The sequence below is a fragment of the Trachypithecus francoisi genome, unplaced genomic scaffold, assembly GCF_009764315.1.
Source record: "Trachypithecus francoisi isolate TF-2019V2 unplaced genomic scaffold, Tfra_2.0 Contig01461, whole genome shotgun sequence".
Lineage (NCBI taxonomy): Eukaryota > Metazoa > Chordata > Mammalia > Primates > Cercopithecidae > Trachypithecus > Trachypithecus francoisi.
Genome location: NW_022681433.1, coordinates 2,838,867 through 2,854,445, shown reverse-complemented (window position 1 = coordinate 2,854,445; position 15,579 = coordinate 2,838,867). Strand labels below are relative to the sequence as shown.

General features: G+C 41.3%; 1 protein-coding gene and 1 pseudogene across 2 annotated transcripts in view; one reads left to right on the top strand and one right to left on the bottom strand.

The window, feature by feature from the left end:
- Positions 1-15,579, bottom strand: part of FOXO1 (forkhead box O1) — a 113,409-nt gene that overhangs the window by 52,619 nt on the left and 45,211 nt on the right. The window contains exon 2 of one of the 2 annotated variants that reach the window (XM_033234494.1): positions 5,615-5,722. The exons of the other annotated variant lie outside the window; for it this stretch is intronic. Coding sequence (XP_033090385.1) covers positions 5,615-5,722 — 108 coding nt within the window. The remainder of the gene's footprint in view (positions 1-5,614; positions 5,723-15,579) is intronic. 2 annotated transcript variants of the gene reach the window in all.
- LOC117096319 overlaps positions 10,697-15,579 on the top strand; it is a 48,766-nt pseudogene continuing 43,883 nt past the window's right edge.

Below are 15,579 nucleotides of genomic sequence, written 5' to 3'. Positions count from 1 at the left end.
TGACTGATAATCACAATGTGTTATCCTTCAAGTCAAAAATGCATATTTCTCCTTATCTGTCACTGCTGTAACCCCTCAGAGTATTAGCTCGCTGTTGAAGTAGCAATCACCTTATTCTTTTTCTGTTTTACATTTTCTTAATTTCTCTAGGCTAGCTTTTTTCAGATTCTCTTCAGAAAAGAACAATGTCTACAAATTGAAGTGTCATCTCCAAGGTTTTTCCTGATTCTTAAGGTAGGTATTATATAAGAGGGTGGCAGAAAATGTTATCCTTTCACTGTCACATCACAAAATGCCTCCTTTTTCCTTCAAAGCAGTAAAGTAAGATTTGTCATGATCATGGTTAATTTATTAAAGATAATTTTCAGCTCATATGATGGGTCCTAGAGATGGGTGGGAAAGGGGTACATGTATCTTCACTGCAAGTACTCAAGATTTTTAAAAGCTGTTTTAAAACCTTCAGCTGAAATAAATGTTAAAATACAATGACTTTTGGTATTTTTAAAGGGCCTCCAAATCAGGGTAACTTTAAACAATGACACTCAATGTAAATGCCCTTCAATTGTGCCATTTTCCCATTCCAGCACACAGCTCAATGTCATTAAAACTACTCAAATTTAATTAATTATCATTATCATTTGTAATTTTTGAAGCTCAGTAGACCCGAAATAAAATTACGTTTGGATGACAAAACACATTATGCAATAAAGTCATCTGGAGGGTAGAATACCAAACTGGGAGCCTACTGCCTCTTTTTCCTTCTGCTTGCCATGACAAGGTTAATTTGTTTGCTTTCTTTATTCTTCCTTCTGTCTTACAAAGGAGATGCATACACTTACTTTGGAAAGGATGTAATTTCTATATATGTATCAGTCTACACTGTATTAATATGCCTAGAGTGTGTATAGAATTATGCATGAGTATTTGTAAATTTAAGTCTGTTTACTCAAAACCACAGAAAATACAGGTTTCAGTGCATCCTTCTTTTGATGTCAAAGGAGTAAGTGATTTTCTCAGGAAAATGAAAGCTAATTTCTTCAATTCTGGACTACAGATCATTAGAACTGACTACAAAAACAAGTAAACATGTCTTCCTATTTTTGAACCAAAGCTAGTAGAATAGCATTGTCTTCAAGGAAAACTTTATTTGCATATATTCAAATTCATGCCTAAAGAAATTCTTCAGAGTGGGAAAAAAAATTCCTCAAGGCCCAGGGTTTTTAACCTGGAGCCCATGGACAGAACTCAAGGGATTCATGACCTTGGATAGGAAAAAACACATTTTTATGAGTCACTCATTAAAATTTAGCATTTCTTCCAATTACGAATGTAGGCAACACATCACAGTATTGGCAGTACCTGTGACTTTGACAACAATAGAAATTGGATGCCTTCACATTACAGTTGCTGTCAAAAATCCAAAATATTGTTTATTCATCTCCACCTCAAAATTACAGTGACCCACCACTAAATATTATTTAATGTATTGATAAAGAAGCACATCTATTACCCTATGACAATTTTGACAACTGTATTCGATGTAACTGCTTTCCTTTGCAATCACATGCAATTTAATATTATGTACCCTGCAACACTGAGGACACGCTGCATCCACTTGCCACACTCTCACTCCTCAGCTGCCCGTCTTTATTAACTAAGGACATCCGGGGTGCTTTTTGTGGAAGCATGAGCATACTGTACTGAGGGAAGGGAGAGGAGATAACAACCTATTTATATATATCTATAACAGTGAAATTTTTTAAAATGGTAATTATGATGAGGCATCTGTCTATTTGGCACCACCTAAAACCAGCAAGCAATAATTGTACAACAAGGGGGTGTTTAGTGTGTGAGGTTTAGGACATTGTGCCAGAAAACCTAAAGCATCCAAGTTGTAAAACATTGTAATAAGCAGGTAATCCTAGGCCCAGCGTCCAAGTTTCTGCCCTAACCTGTTCCTTATGATTATGATTTTAAAACTTCCCAGTGTCAGCAGGTTCACTGTGAGTCAGACCTGAAATAATAAATGGCTTATTTTCCATCCTGATGGAGGAAATACATCATGGCTCATTGTGGCTCACTTAACTGAGGCTGTTTTTACAGGAAAATATAAAAATAACTAAGCCATTCTGCCTTACCATTTTTATTTTAAATTTTTTTATTAACAAAGCTCTACAATCCATTTTAAAAAGAAAAAGCATGTTTTCAATACAGGCTATAAAAACAATAGCTCACAAACATCTAGAAGGAAAAATAACATAAACTGAGAAAATTATGCTTGTAACCAACAAATACCCTGGTTTGCCAAAATAACCAGTGAAATGCATTCACTACATCAAGATAAAGTGCTGCTTATTTAAATGGTCAACCACGTGGTAATGCTGTTAAAAGACAGCCAAAATCTTCTACCAGTATTCATTAAGGTTGCCAGGCCTTAAAAACCACATGTATCTATACACATACATATAATAAATTCCAGAATGCAAAGTCTTAGTTGTTGCAACCTCTCAACTGAATGTTAGGAGAAAAGTTATATCTTTATCAAAAATAAATGCTTATTCAGTGGCACCAATACTGCACATAGGCTGTAAAACTCATCGTGACTGAGGATAAAATGAGTGAGCAATATATTCTCAGAACAATGAGTTTTGTTCTATCCTGTTACATAAACAAGTTCTATGTGACCTCACGGGTTTTAGATATGATTTATGACACCGTGTCAGAATGCAATCTTATTCGTTACCCAAAACTGTGCTAGAGTGCTACCACTATGGTAGGTTCAGACATTATTTAAAACAAACAAACAAACAAACTTAAGACAGCATCACTGTAACCAATACTAGATTACTAGGTACATACAGTGTATAGTTCAGGATATGACCGACCAACAAATTTAGAATCATACATAAGGTTCTCAGTGTGTAACACAAATTTGAAGCTAAAAATATTCATCACATCTGCTGATTTCGTACATTAAAAGAGTTAAGCCATAATTGTATCCTATGTCCTTGAAACAGTGATGCGGGGGGAAACCCTGCTAGAGGGGTTCACATGGACTTACCTGCCCAATCCCTCCTCACCTGACTCGTCTCGTGCCCCTAAACATGGATGGCATGATAGGGAAAGAACACATCTAAAACACACGGAAGCTGTGTTTGGGAGAGAGGATGGTGCTCAGCACTCTCCCATGAGCCCTGTTAATTCCCTCCTCCCATCACAGCTACAGTATTGTCAACAGTAAAATATTAAAACCGAGGCTGGACATGGTAGCTCACACCTGTAAATCCCAGCACAGTGGGAGGCCAAGTTGAGTGGGTCACTTGAGCCCAGGAGTTCAAGACTACCCTGGGCAACATGGCAAAACCCCGTCTCTACTGAAAATACAAAAAATGAGCCATGCGTGGTGGTGCATGCCTTTAGTCTCAGCTACTCAGGAGGCTGAGGTGGGAGGACCGTTTGAGCCCACGAGTCGGGGATTGAGCCAAGATCACGCCAGTGCACTCCAGCGTGGGCAACAGAGTGAGACCCTATCTCAATAAACAAATAAACAAACAAACAAAAATAAAAATAAAAACTCTACTAGAGGGCTAGGTTTTGCCCTGCCTTTTTACAGGCCTACTGAAGACAGGGTCAGTAGACTGAGAGGGCCAGCAGAAAATGCACTGACTCAAGGGTTACAGTTATCCATTCTCCATTTATCAGCTGTCATGCCATGGAGACCCTGGATCTCCCCAACAAAATCTAGGCTTCCCCACTTCTACTACAGGTTTTAGAAAGCTCAAATGGACAGAGCACAGCAGGCAGACAGCACATCATAAACACAGCTATGAAGAGAAAGTGCCATGTATGATGGAAAAAATGTTGCAGGGTCTCCATGAAATTATCAGGATGACACCTCAGGTTTTCAACCTTAAGGAAGAAAACAGAAGAGACTTGTGTGTGTGTGTTACACATATGTACGAACACAAATGCGCGCAAGCATGCCTAAGGAGATTTCTTTCAAAAAGAAGGCTGGCCCAACAATTTCAGTGGTCAAGAAATTTTATCATCCCAGGCACAACATTTCTTGTTTCCTTGATGTCAATTTCATATACAGTAGTCCTTCCCTGAGTTTTCACTTTCTACCTTTTTGTTACTTGCAGTGCGATATGGTAAGATATTTTGAGAGAGAAACTGCATTCATCTATCTTTTATTACAGTATACTGTTATTATTGGTCTGTTTTATTATTAGTTATTGTTGTTAATCTCTTACTCTGACTAATGTATAAACTATCATAGGTATGTAGGTATAGGGAAAAATGTAGTATACACAGGGTCTGATACTATCCAGTTTCAGGCACTCACTGTGGGTCCCGGAACTATCTCCCTCCTATAAGGGAGGACTACTGTGTATCAGCTGATCTACGATTTTAACGGCAACATTTTAAAAGAGGAATGATCCACAAACTCTACTCTCCCTGTCTTCGTATTCCTTTCACCAGCAAGATAGAGGTGAAGAACTAAACTTTAATCAGCCACAATTTGAAGGCTGTCAGATGATCTCCAGTATTTAAACCTTGAAATCATGAGGTGAAAAAGAACACCTCATGCCTGTAAACCCTATTTCTCCATCAGGATTATCACTTGGTCAATAAGGGATAGCAAAGTCAAAAGTGTCCTCTTTTTGGCGGTGGTGTGTGTGTTGGAGGGCAGGATCTCTGTGAGAACGGCTAGAAGTAAAAGAGATATGGTGAAAGGTCACTAGTCTATCATCTCTCTCTTCCTGAGGCACATAAGGATGTGACATAGTTACGTGTGGTTTGCAAAGAGGCCTTCTCCCTTTACGATCTGCTTCTCCAACATCCCTAATCTAAATCAATTTTTATTTTCAGTTTGGTGTTTAAAAAAAACAAAAAAGTTACCACACAGAAAGGACTGTAAGTCTGAAATGTTAATCACATCAAAGTCTGGAACTTCAAAGTTGCAGTTCCCACACCAAGAGCCGCTCCGGCCCCCATCTGCAGCTTGAGTGTTAATCTAGATGGTAGTCTCTCTGATTTAAGACCTTGTTTTATGTGTACAGGGACTGTGGCCAAGTCACAGGCCCCACGAATTTGAATTTCCTGACTCTCATTTGGTTTAGTGGATGATTACGGCGTCAGCATGTGCATTTGAAACAGGTCCCCAAAGAGGAAGCACATTCAGGTCACTTGAACAAACCCGAGCGTGAGCCACACCAGAGCCCTCCAGCTGACTGCCTAGCAGCAGTTACACTGTCTTCCATCAGGACCCTGTGACCAGAACTACCAGGCAGCTTTCATGGAACTGAAGTTGGGTCCTCACGGCTGGTACCATTAAATGGCTTATTTTTCTAAGAGCCTGCGAAGAGCTTTAACAGACAGAAGAAAGTAAACGAGACCTCTCTTAAAAGAGAAAAAATAAATGGTGAAAAAACTAGCACTCAACCCGGTATTTTAACTACTGGCAGTTGCCTTTCCTCTACCATGCAACACAGTGATTTGCAAAAGTATTTTCCAGCAGTTCTGGTTCCTGATTTCAGTGGCTACTCTATTTCAGGAATAAGGACAAAACTCAATACAGAGACAAATGTTGGAAAAGTCCCAGGGAACTAACCTGGCACCAGCAGTTCTGTGCAAGTCCACCCGGCCAGGCCAGGATGCATCCAAAAGCCAAACAGTTTGCTGTGTGCTTGCTTCTCATCGTCTTCATCTCCTCTAGAAGCTGGAAAATTTAAAGCTAGATATGTTTATCCACCAGGAAACATGCTGACCATGAGCTCAGTCCACTTAAGAAAGTCAAGAACACTGCAGGCATTAGGACCTCTTTTCAAAGCGTGATTCTGCAACACAATTTAATTCATCTGAATCTTCTACTCAGCAAGAGGGACCTACAGGACTCAAGGTCACTGGAGTTGTAAGCAGCCTGAAAATATGGTCAATGACGTTTCATTTTGTAAAGAGGAAAACTAAGAAACTGAGAGGACAGCAAACCTTCACATAGAAGATTTTGTTACTGAGAACAACGCTGGCAACTTTCTCACACTGCACAGACAGTGGAAGATCTCTTGGCCCTGCAGAGAAGAAAGCACAAGGATAGCGATGCTCCCCTTATCTGGTGGCCAACCTTCCAACCACCTCAGCCTCTGAAACACTCAAGACTATTTAAACAAACATGAACCAGAAAGTCAGGGCTAAAAGAAAACAATGAAAGCCAAGTGCTAATCCACAGAACTACAGAGCACAGAGATCCTCTCAAATCCTCATCCAGGGCCTGGCTGGATTTAAACTGTGTATAAAATAAGGCCAGTTATTTAACACACTTTGTTATAAAGCTTCTCCTGAAAGGCTCACCCCTTCCTAGCTTGAAAACCATGCTGAAGTAGCTAGGAGGCAAAGCAATGTACACAGGAAGAGAAGGTCTTTGCCAAGCTCCAGAAGACATGGCATAGGTGGTAAGCAAAAAACCAGAAGATCCCCATGATCACTCCCATCACTCCAGTAAGGCAGAAAAGCACACAGTGAATGCAGAGGTAGATAAAAAGCACATTCATGCAGCAAACAACTGCTGAGCACCTACTACCATGTGAGTTCAAAAGAATGAACAAAACAGAGGATGCTTGTCCTTGTGGAGCCTGTGCTCTATGGTGGGGGAGATAGACAAGAATACACACTGGGGGTAGGTGGCAACAAGTGCCTGGCAGAGCGGGCCAGGCATAGTGGCTCACGCCTGTAATCCTAGCACTTTGGGAGGCCGAGGCAGGTGGATCACCTGAGGTCAGGAGTTGGAGACCAGACTGGCCAATATGGTGAAACCCCATCTCTACTAAAAATACAATTTAGCCGGGCATGGTGGTGTGCACCTGTAATCCCAGCTACTCAGGAAGCTGAGGCAGGAGAACCGCTTGAACCCAGGAGGGGAAGGTTGCAGTGAGCCAAGATCGCACCACTGCACTCTAGCCTGGGTGACAGAGTGAGACTCCGTCATACATACGCACATTGATAGATAAATTAGATAGATAGATAGATAGATAGATAGATAGATAGATAGAGCAGAGGGGATGGTGCATGGCATATATACCGGGCATGCGGGGAGGCTGTGATTATCAACAATGAGGTCAAGGAAGATTGCTTTGAAAAGGTGACATCTGAGTGAGCGAGGAGAAGTGAAGGAAGTAGCCAGGCAGACACCTGGGGAACAGTGTTCCAAAGAGAGGCAAGGGATATTGCCAAAGCCCTGAGGCAGAAGGATGCATGGCATGAAAGGAGGCCAAGTGACCAGAGAGACATGAAAGAGAGGAAAATGAGGTCAGGAGGGCTGGGCTATAACAGAGAGGCTTGCAGGCTGCTGCGGGAACCTCAGCTTTCAGGCTGAGGGAGGTAGGCAGCCAGGGGAAGTTTGGAGCAGAGGATCCATCTGGCCTTGCTGAGAACAGGCTGCAAAAGAAAGGGCAGAAGCAGGAAAAGCAGTTAGGAGACAGAGCAACCAATCTGCAGAGAAACTACAGGGGCTTGAACCAGACACAGAAGTGGAAGGGGTAAGAAGTAAAGGAACTTGGATATATTTTGAAGATAAAGATGCCAGCACTGCTGATAAACCGTACGTGGGATAGGAAGGGAAAGGAAAAACACCTTCTTCCTAAATTTGAAAGAGCTTTAGTTACTTGGAATATTTACTCAAAATGAAAAACAAGTATCTTTAGCTGAGACAAGAATATCTGGGAATGATAGTAAGGAGGGTTTTTTTTTTTTTTAAGTGAAAAAAAAAATTAAAACACAAAAAAAGAACATTGAATGCCTCGGCACACAACAGAAAATTAAGTCAGAGAATGCTGCAAAGGGACTAATGTTTAAAGATGTATGAAGGAGAGAGAAAAAATTAAAAAGACAAGAACTAAACCAGGTATTCTGAAAAGTTCTGTAAAGGAAATGAGTCTGAAGGATGAGACGATGTTCATCTAATGAAGCAGACAGGAAAACGATTTGAAGAAGAGGGACCGTGGAGGGCCAAACGCACGTGGAGGAGAAGTCTATTGGTACACTCACAGGAAGCAGCAGCAGGAATGGCCTGAAAAGGCCATGATGAGCAATTGTATTTATGCTAGAGGTATCAGGAGCTACTATAGGGCAGAACAAGACGGAAATACAAGAGGGAGACGAAGCTGTGTTTCTCTACTTAGGACAGAGTTGATCCGTGAGGCTGCGTGCAAGGGGTGTGAAGGGAAGGCGGCACAATAAAAGTAAATCCTGAAGCAGACCAAGGAATGAAAAGAAAAACTGGCACTACCTGGCAGTCTAGATTGGGAGCCAGAGCAAAAGGGACAGATGGAGAAAGGAGCAAGGAACCAGGAAACAACACTCTATTGCAACTCACCTCCTGTGAGCTTCCTGGGGCTCCTTTTTCAATGGATAGCCCTCATGCTTTAGCATCTTTATGCTAACAAGCGAATACAAACAAAACCTCCCCACACCCGCCCTGCTGGATACAAGTCATTCGAAATAGAAATAACTGAACAGATATTTTAAAATATGATACGAAAGTATTAATTTCTGCATGAATTTCTAATGGGATAACAGAGAAATGACGGTTTAGGGAACAATCTATCTCTGACCAATAACAAAGGTGAAAGGCCGGGCACGGTGACTCACGCCTGTAATCCCAGCACTCTGGGAGGCCGAGGCAGGCAGATCACCTGAGGTCAGGAGTTTGAGACTAGCCTGACTAACATGAAGAAGCCCTGTCTCTACCAAAAATACAAAATTAGCTGGATGTGGTGGCGCATGCCTGTAATCCCAGCTACTGGGGAGGCTGAGCCAGGAGAATCGCTTGAACTGGGGAGGCGTAGGTTGCGGTGAGCTAAGATGGGGCCATTGCACTCCAGCCTGGGCAACAAGAGCAAAACTCCGTCTCAAAAAAAAAAAAAAGAAAGAAAGAAAGTTGAAAAGTTACTAAGAATGTTTACCATTAAAAGAGAGAAGGGTGGGAAATCATCAGAACTCACATTCTTGTGACCAGGTAATATGTCCCCAGCATCTAGCAGCCAGAAAAGGAACTCAGTCTCATCTAATAGAGACACAGAGCCACAGTACACAAGGCTTAATAGATCAGCACTCCTCTCTCCTAACTATATTTGGGTGAAGGAACAGGTGGATAGAAAGAATACCAAGCATGTTGGGGGGCGGGGGGCGGACATGACCTGAAAATAGGGAAAAAGATTTAAGTAACAATGTTGAACAATAAATAAGAAGGCAAAAACTAACATGGTATTTCCTTTTTAATTTCAGAGATTCCTAACCAATGAAAGCATTAAGTGTTCTGTACGTTGTTTGTAATACAACAAATGAGATGTACCACAATGGAAATTCTCTGAAAACAAGGAAAAGCTCCAAAGTGCAAGCCTCAGGTGATCAGAAACAAGAAATGGAGAAGTCCAGATCTCACACATACCTCAGGCCTGATGCATTCACTGGCAAAATAGAAATCAACAGGTGACACGCTTGCCAAAATCACATCATCTGCCTTTCTAGATATTTCTTCTAGAGTAGTGCAAGATCTGAAAACTTTTATTTTTTATTTTTATTTATTTATTTATTTATTTGAGACGGAGTCTTGCTCTGTCGCCCAGGCTGGAGGGCAGTGGCGCGATCTCAGCTCACTGCAAGCTCCGCCTCCCAGGTTCACGCCATTCTCCTGCCTCAGCCTCCGGAGTAGCTGGGACTACAGGCACCCGCCGCCACGTCCAGCTAGTTTTTTGTATTTTTAGTAGAGACGGGGTTTCACCGTGTTAGCCAGGATGGTCTCTATCTCCTGACCTCCTGATCCGCCTGCCTCGGCCTCCCAAAGTGCTGGGATTACAGCTGTGAGCCACCGCGCCGGCCTTTTTTTTTTTTTTTTAAGGCACGGTCCTGGCTCTGTCACCCAGGCTGGAGTGCAGTGGCGCAATCTCGGCTCACTGCAACCCCGCCTCCCAGGCTCAAGTGATCCTCCCACCTCAGCCTCCAGAGTAGCTGGGACAACAGGCATATGCTACACATCCTGCTAATTTTTGTAGCAAAGGGGTTTCACCATGTTGCCCAGGCTGGTTTCAAAGTCCTGGACTCAAGAGATCCGCCCATCTCACCCTACACTCCCCTCCAAGAGCTGGGATTACAGGCATGAGCCATGACACCTGGCCCTGAAAACTTTAGATGTACATGTGGAATACTACCAATTCATACTAAAATACCCACTCAACTTTCTTCTTCCAAGCTCCCAAGAGCTGTTCCACAGAACAGGATTGTATTCTGGTGGATGATTTGGCTAAGCCGAGTGATGAGGGCAGAGAGGACAATAATTGTTATTTTACTGAACAGCAGAGTTATGAAACCAAGAACAGTACAGTAGTTAAAACTAAGAACCCTGAAGACCAATAGGCATGGATTTGAGTTGGGAAGAGATGGGCAGCTCTCAAAAAAGGCACAAACAATTGAAGGATGGATACTATGGCATATGTTAAAAGAATGTTGAAAGGAAAATAAGAAAGCCAGGAATCTCAGGATGAATCAGTCTAGATCTAGATCAGATGGTGGTGGTGAAGAAACCTTATCTCAAGACTGTAATCATTGTGAAAATAGGAGAAGATGGCAGCAAGAGCCTCTCCAAAGAGAAGAGGCCTATTAGCAGTTTATTAAATAACTCAACGAAGAAGATTATCGGCTTATGAGAGACCATAATCTTTTAGGCTCCCCCGGAGAATTACCAGAAGAACTGCAACAGCGGTTAGATGGGGTCAACGAACAACTAGCATCTCAGCCTGACTTGAGAAATGGCACAAATTGGCCGGGCGTGGTGTTTCATGCCTGTAATCCCAGCAATTTGGGAGGCTGAGGTGGGTGGATCACGAGGTCAGGAGTTCAAGACCTGCCTGGCCAACATGGTGAAACCCCATCTCTACTAAACAGATATAAAAATTTAGTTGGGTGTAGGTGGTGCATGCCTGTAATCCCAGCTACTCAGGAGCCTGAGGCAGGAGAATCGCTTGAATCTGGGAGGTGGAGTTTGCAGTGAGCCGAGATCGTGCCATTGCACTCCAGCCTAGGCAACAAGAGTGAAACTCCGTCTCAAAAAAATAAAATAAAATAAAAGGAACAAATTACAGAGACTCAGAAGTCCCCAGAGAAAGTTCAAACGAATATTCTCTTCCAGAATAGTTGAACACCTTTTGGGGCACAGGAAATGCAACTCGAAGTGGACAAAATGAGAATCAAAATTGGAGAGCTATGAGTCAAACAAACTCGAACAGTGGAGTTTCAGTTTAGTCTGGAAATCCACATAAATCAAGAAAATAAAGGATGTGAAATTCATGGGGATTATACAAACATTCCACTTTCAGATAGTAACAGATATCATACTACAAATAGGCAACTGGGGCCGGGCGCGGTGGCTCAAGCCTGTAATCCCAGCACTTTGGGAGGCCGAGACGGGTGGATCACGAGGTCAGGAGATCGAGACCATCCTGGCTAACACGGTGAAACCCCGTCTCTACTAAAAATACAAAAAACTAGCCAGGCGTGGTGGCGGGCGCCTGTAGTCCCAGCTACTCGGGAGGCTGAGGCAAGAGAATGGCATGAACCCGGGAGGCGGAGCTTGCAGTGGGCTGAGATCTGCCCACTGCACTCCAGTCCGGGCGACAGAGCGAGACTCCGCCTCAAAAAAAACAAAAAAACAAATAGGCAACAAAGGTCAACTAGTCCTGTGGCTCAGCGAACAAGAAGCCAAATTTCAGTGAATTTCAATGGTGGTAGTTCCAACGTTCTAAGGACTAGTCTTGCTTCAAGGGGGAAAAATTCAGCTGAAGGATCTTTCTCAACATTGGGAAGATTAAGAACTGGAATTGGGGGATCAGCTGGCATTCCCGGAGCTAGTGCTTCACGCACTAATTTCAGTAGTCATACAAACCAGTCAGGTGGTAGCAAACTCAGGCAAAGGGAGGCCCAACGGTTTAAAGCAGGACATGTTTGGGAAAATGGAGCTAGAGGTAATGTTACAGTGAGAAATACAAACCAAAGATTAAGGCCAATAAGATCTACCTTCAGTAGCCAAAGTCGTTCACCAGTTCAAGAGACAGAGTGGCACTGTTTATCATAATTCACAAAGGGAGAGTAGACCAATACCAGCAAACCACTAGAAGATCTGTTAGGAGGAGAGGTATAACTCAAGTCTTTTTAGAGCAAGATAGAGAACACAGAGGTACTGCATATACCCCATTCTCTAATTCAAGACTTGTGTCAAGACTAACAGTAGAAGAAGAAGAATCCAGCAGATCCTCAACTGCTGTACCACAACATCAACAATCACACTGGACCTTCAAGTGAGAAGGATCCATCCTGGAGAAAACAGAGATCGGAATAGTACTGCAGACAGAACTCATCCAGAGTAGGGCTAACAAAAAATACAGTCACTATTCAAAGCAATAATGGAGGCTTCTGCCAAATCACTTCTGGTTTAGAGCGGTCATGTATTCAAACCTATGTTAGTACCAGAATTCTTCCTAGGATTTCTGAGAATGAGCTTGTTGAGCCATCATCAGTGGCTCTTTGGTCAATTTTAAGGCAGATTATGACTGGGTCTGGAGAACCTAGTACTCTAATGGAGGGCTCAACCATTAGAGAGAAGCTCTGGTTCTCCAAGTCAGAGCTTCAGAGAAATGGTCAGCATTTACCAGAGATGCACTCAGAACTGAGTAACTTAGGTACAGTTACACAGCAGCCAGCACAGGGAAGGTTCCTCTCAAGACAGGTAGGCCCAAGGAGATAGCACTGAAATGCATGGTGTAAATGAGACCACTCAGCCCCAAACCTGAAACAGTGACAATAGGGGTAGCACGTAGTTGCAAAATTCAAATGATTTAGTCAGACTGGAACACTACCTATTCTTCCCCTTGCTTTCTCTTTTTTGTTGTTGTTGTTTTTTGGAGATGTGAGTCTCGCTCAGCCACCCAGGCTGGAGTGCGGTGGTACGATCTCAACTCACTGCAATCACTGTCTCCCGGATTCAAGCTATTCTCCCACCTCAGCCTCCCTAGTAGCTGGGATTACAGGAACCCGCCATCATGCCTGGCTAATTTTTGTATTTTAGTAGAGATGGGGTTTCACCATGTTGACCAGGCTGGTCTTGAACTCCTGACCTCAGGTGATCCACCCGCCTCAGTCTCCCAAGGTGCTAGGATTACAGGCAAGAGCCATCACGCCTGCCCGAATATATGATTGAACCAAAGAGCAGACTGATAATCTTTCCACCCGGTGCTAGAGCATAACAGTATTGATAGTGAACTAGGTAAAATCCGTAGTGCTTGTTATCAGTGACTATATAACTGGAAACAAGCTCAGGCAATTACTTTGCATGCATGAATTTCATATTCATTGTACTGACCGATGGCTCTCCGAGAATTTCACTTGTCCTATCTGTCAGCGATCTGTTTTAGGGTCCAACATAGCAAACAATGGGTAAAGTGATGGGATCTACTCAAATATTGTATTTTAGTAGAACTGAATGTTCAGGCATTGTTTTGCTTAGTTACTTGTGATGAGCTAACTAGGATGAAAAATAACCGATTATATATAGCTGGAACTATTTTTGTGTGCTTTTTAAAACTTGCTATGAAGAGGAAATTTATATAAAATTTAAAAATATAAATGTTAAATTATCCAGAAACACAAAATAATTAACATTGCTAGAACCAAATAACGTCTAAAATGTTTTTATTTTGGTAATTTTGTCATGCTAAGCACTTTTGTCTCTGCACAATTCAATAGGTTAAAAACCAATCTTCTTTTTCTTAATAGCACAGCAGACTTTACTTTCAAGTTTCACAGGCTTAGTATTTGTGTCTAGACATTTCTATCTAAATAAGCTTTTCATTAACTTTTTAAGAATAATACCTTTTCATGAAAGAGTATTGGGCTGAATGTTTGCTATACATACGTTACTTGAAATGTTAAATTTAATATATAGTATACCATATATGCATATATAGGTATATAATTTTAAGGTTAGAAGATTCAGTCTACAAGTTTGGTTCTTATTTAAGCTTTTTGGCTAATACTGCATATGGCACAATGTTTAATACTGGCAAGATCATCTCAGAGAGAAAGGGGATTCAGATGTCATTTTAATATAGAGATAATTTACTGAAGCATCTCTGACAATCTGACTTATTAGAAAGCAAGCAATATATAACACTGAACAAGTATCTATTCAGTAATGGAAAATTTAGGACATACAGGTTATTAAACTTGTGCTCAGCCTTTTTGTAACTTTTCTGAAAGTGCAAACAATTCTTTGGATTATTAAATAAGGTATACAATATGCATAGTTTCTCAAATTTAGTTTTAAAATCTAAAAAAAGTCTATAAAGAATCAATTGCATAGATAATATGTTAAGTTCACTTGGAGGCTAAAAATCTCCAATGAAAACAAAAACCTTTAAGAGAATGCAGTTTATATAAACACAAAGAATGCATTGATGATCTATTTCTACCAATAAACATTAAAACAAACAAAAAAAATCTCAAATTTCGTAACTGTAGGAAAAGCTAGACTTATAGAGGGAGTGTTTATTTAACCACCACCACTACCTTCAGGTGAAATGGCTGCATCTCCACCACATTCTGAGACATCAACTTTGAAGTGCTAGCTCACTGAAGGAATTTCTTTTCTGGCAAAAGGCAAATCTGTCTTTCCCAAGCCAAAGAAAATCCAAACAAAAATCACCAAGCCTCCTGCCTGCTCAATATAATTCCACCATTACCTGAGCCTGTGATGAGATAGTACACAGAAAGCACACGGCTCTATGCCTGGCATAACATGGTTTTTCAAAGTTAAACTATTTTTTATCATTATTCCTCAGATTCCAATCACCTAAAAATTATTTTCCAAATTTACTATTTTGCCCATTCCCTAAGGATCACTATAAGTAAGCATGGAAGAAGAAGAGAGTCCTGCTCTGTAAGAAACAATTCCAGACTAGAGATTTCTTAAAGTATTATCTGCTTCCAGGGTGTGATTCAAAGGTTTAAGCCCATGCCAATCATTTTATGGCAGCAAGTCTGCTATGGCAACACACTTAAACAGTCAAATTCTCAGCAGAATCAATTCCTTTTATCAAAGGTACGAATAAATCAAAACAAAACCACCTGATTTGCATTTATTCACCTTTCTCTAAGTTCTCCAATGGGAATGTTTTAAAAAAAATGAAATACAGTTAAAGGGTAAAGAAAAACAAACTTGGCTTCTAAAAAATAACACAGCCATTATATTGAGATGTATTTCTCTCCAGGCCATAAAACATTTATCCCTTGGTAAGGCTGCTCTATGAACAAAGGCTTTTTTTTTTTTTTTCAAAAGTGACATGGGGGACCATGTGGGGCATTAGTTATTATTGTTGCTGACTATTATGAAAATCAACTTTTTTCCTCTGCATTTACATCTGTGTGTATCACATGACAACCCAGAAGACAGATCGGTAAACTTGCCAACAAGAAGAAATAAAATAAGCAATAAAATCAACAACAGAATTAAATTACACTGACAAGTTAGAATGC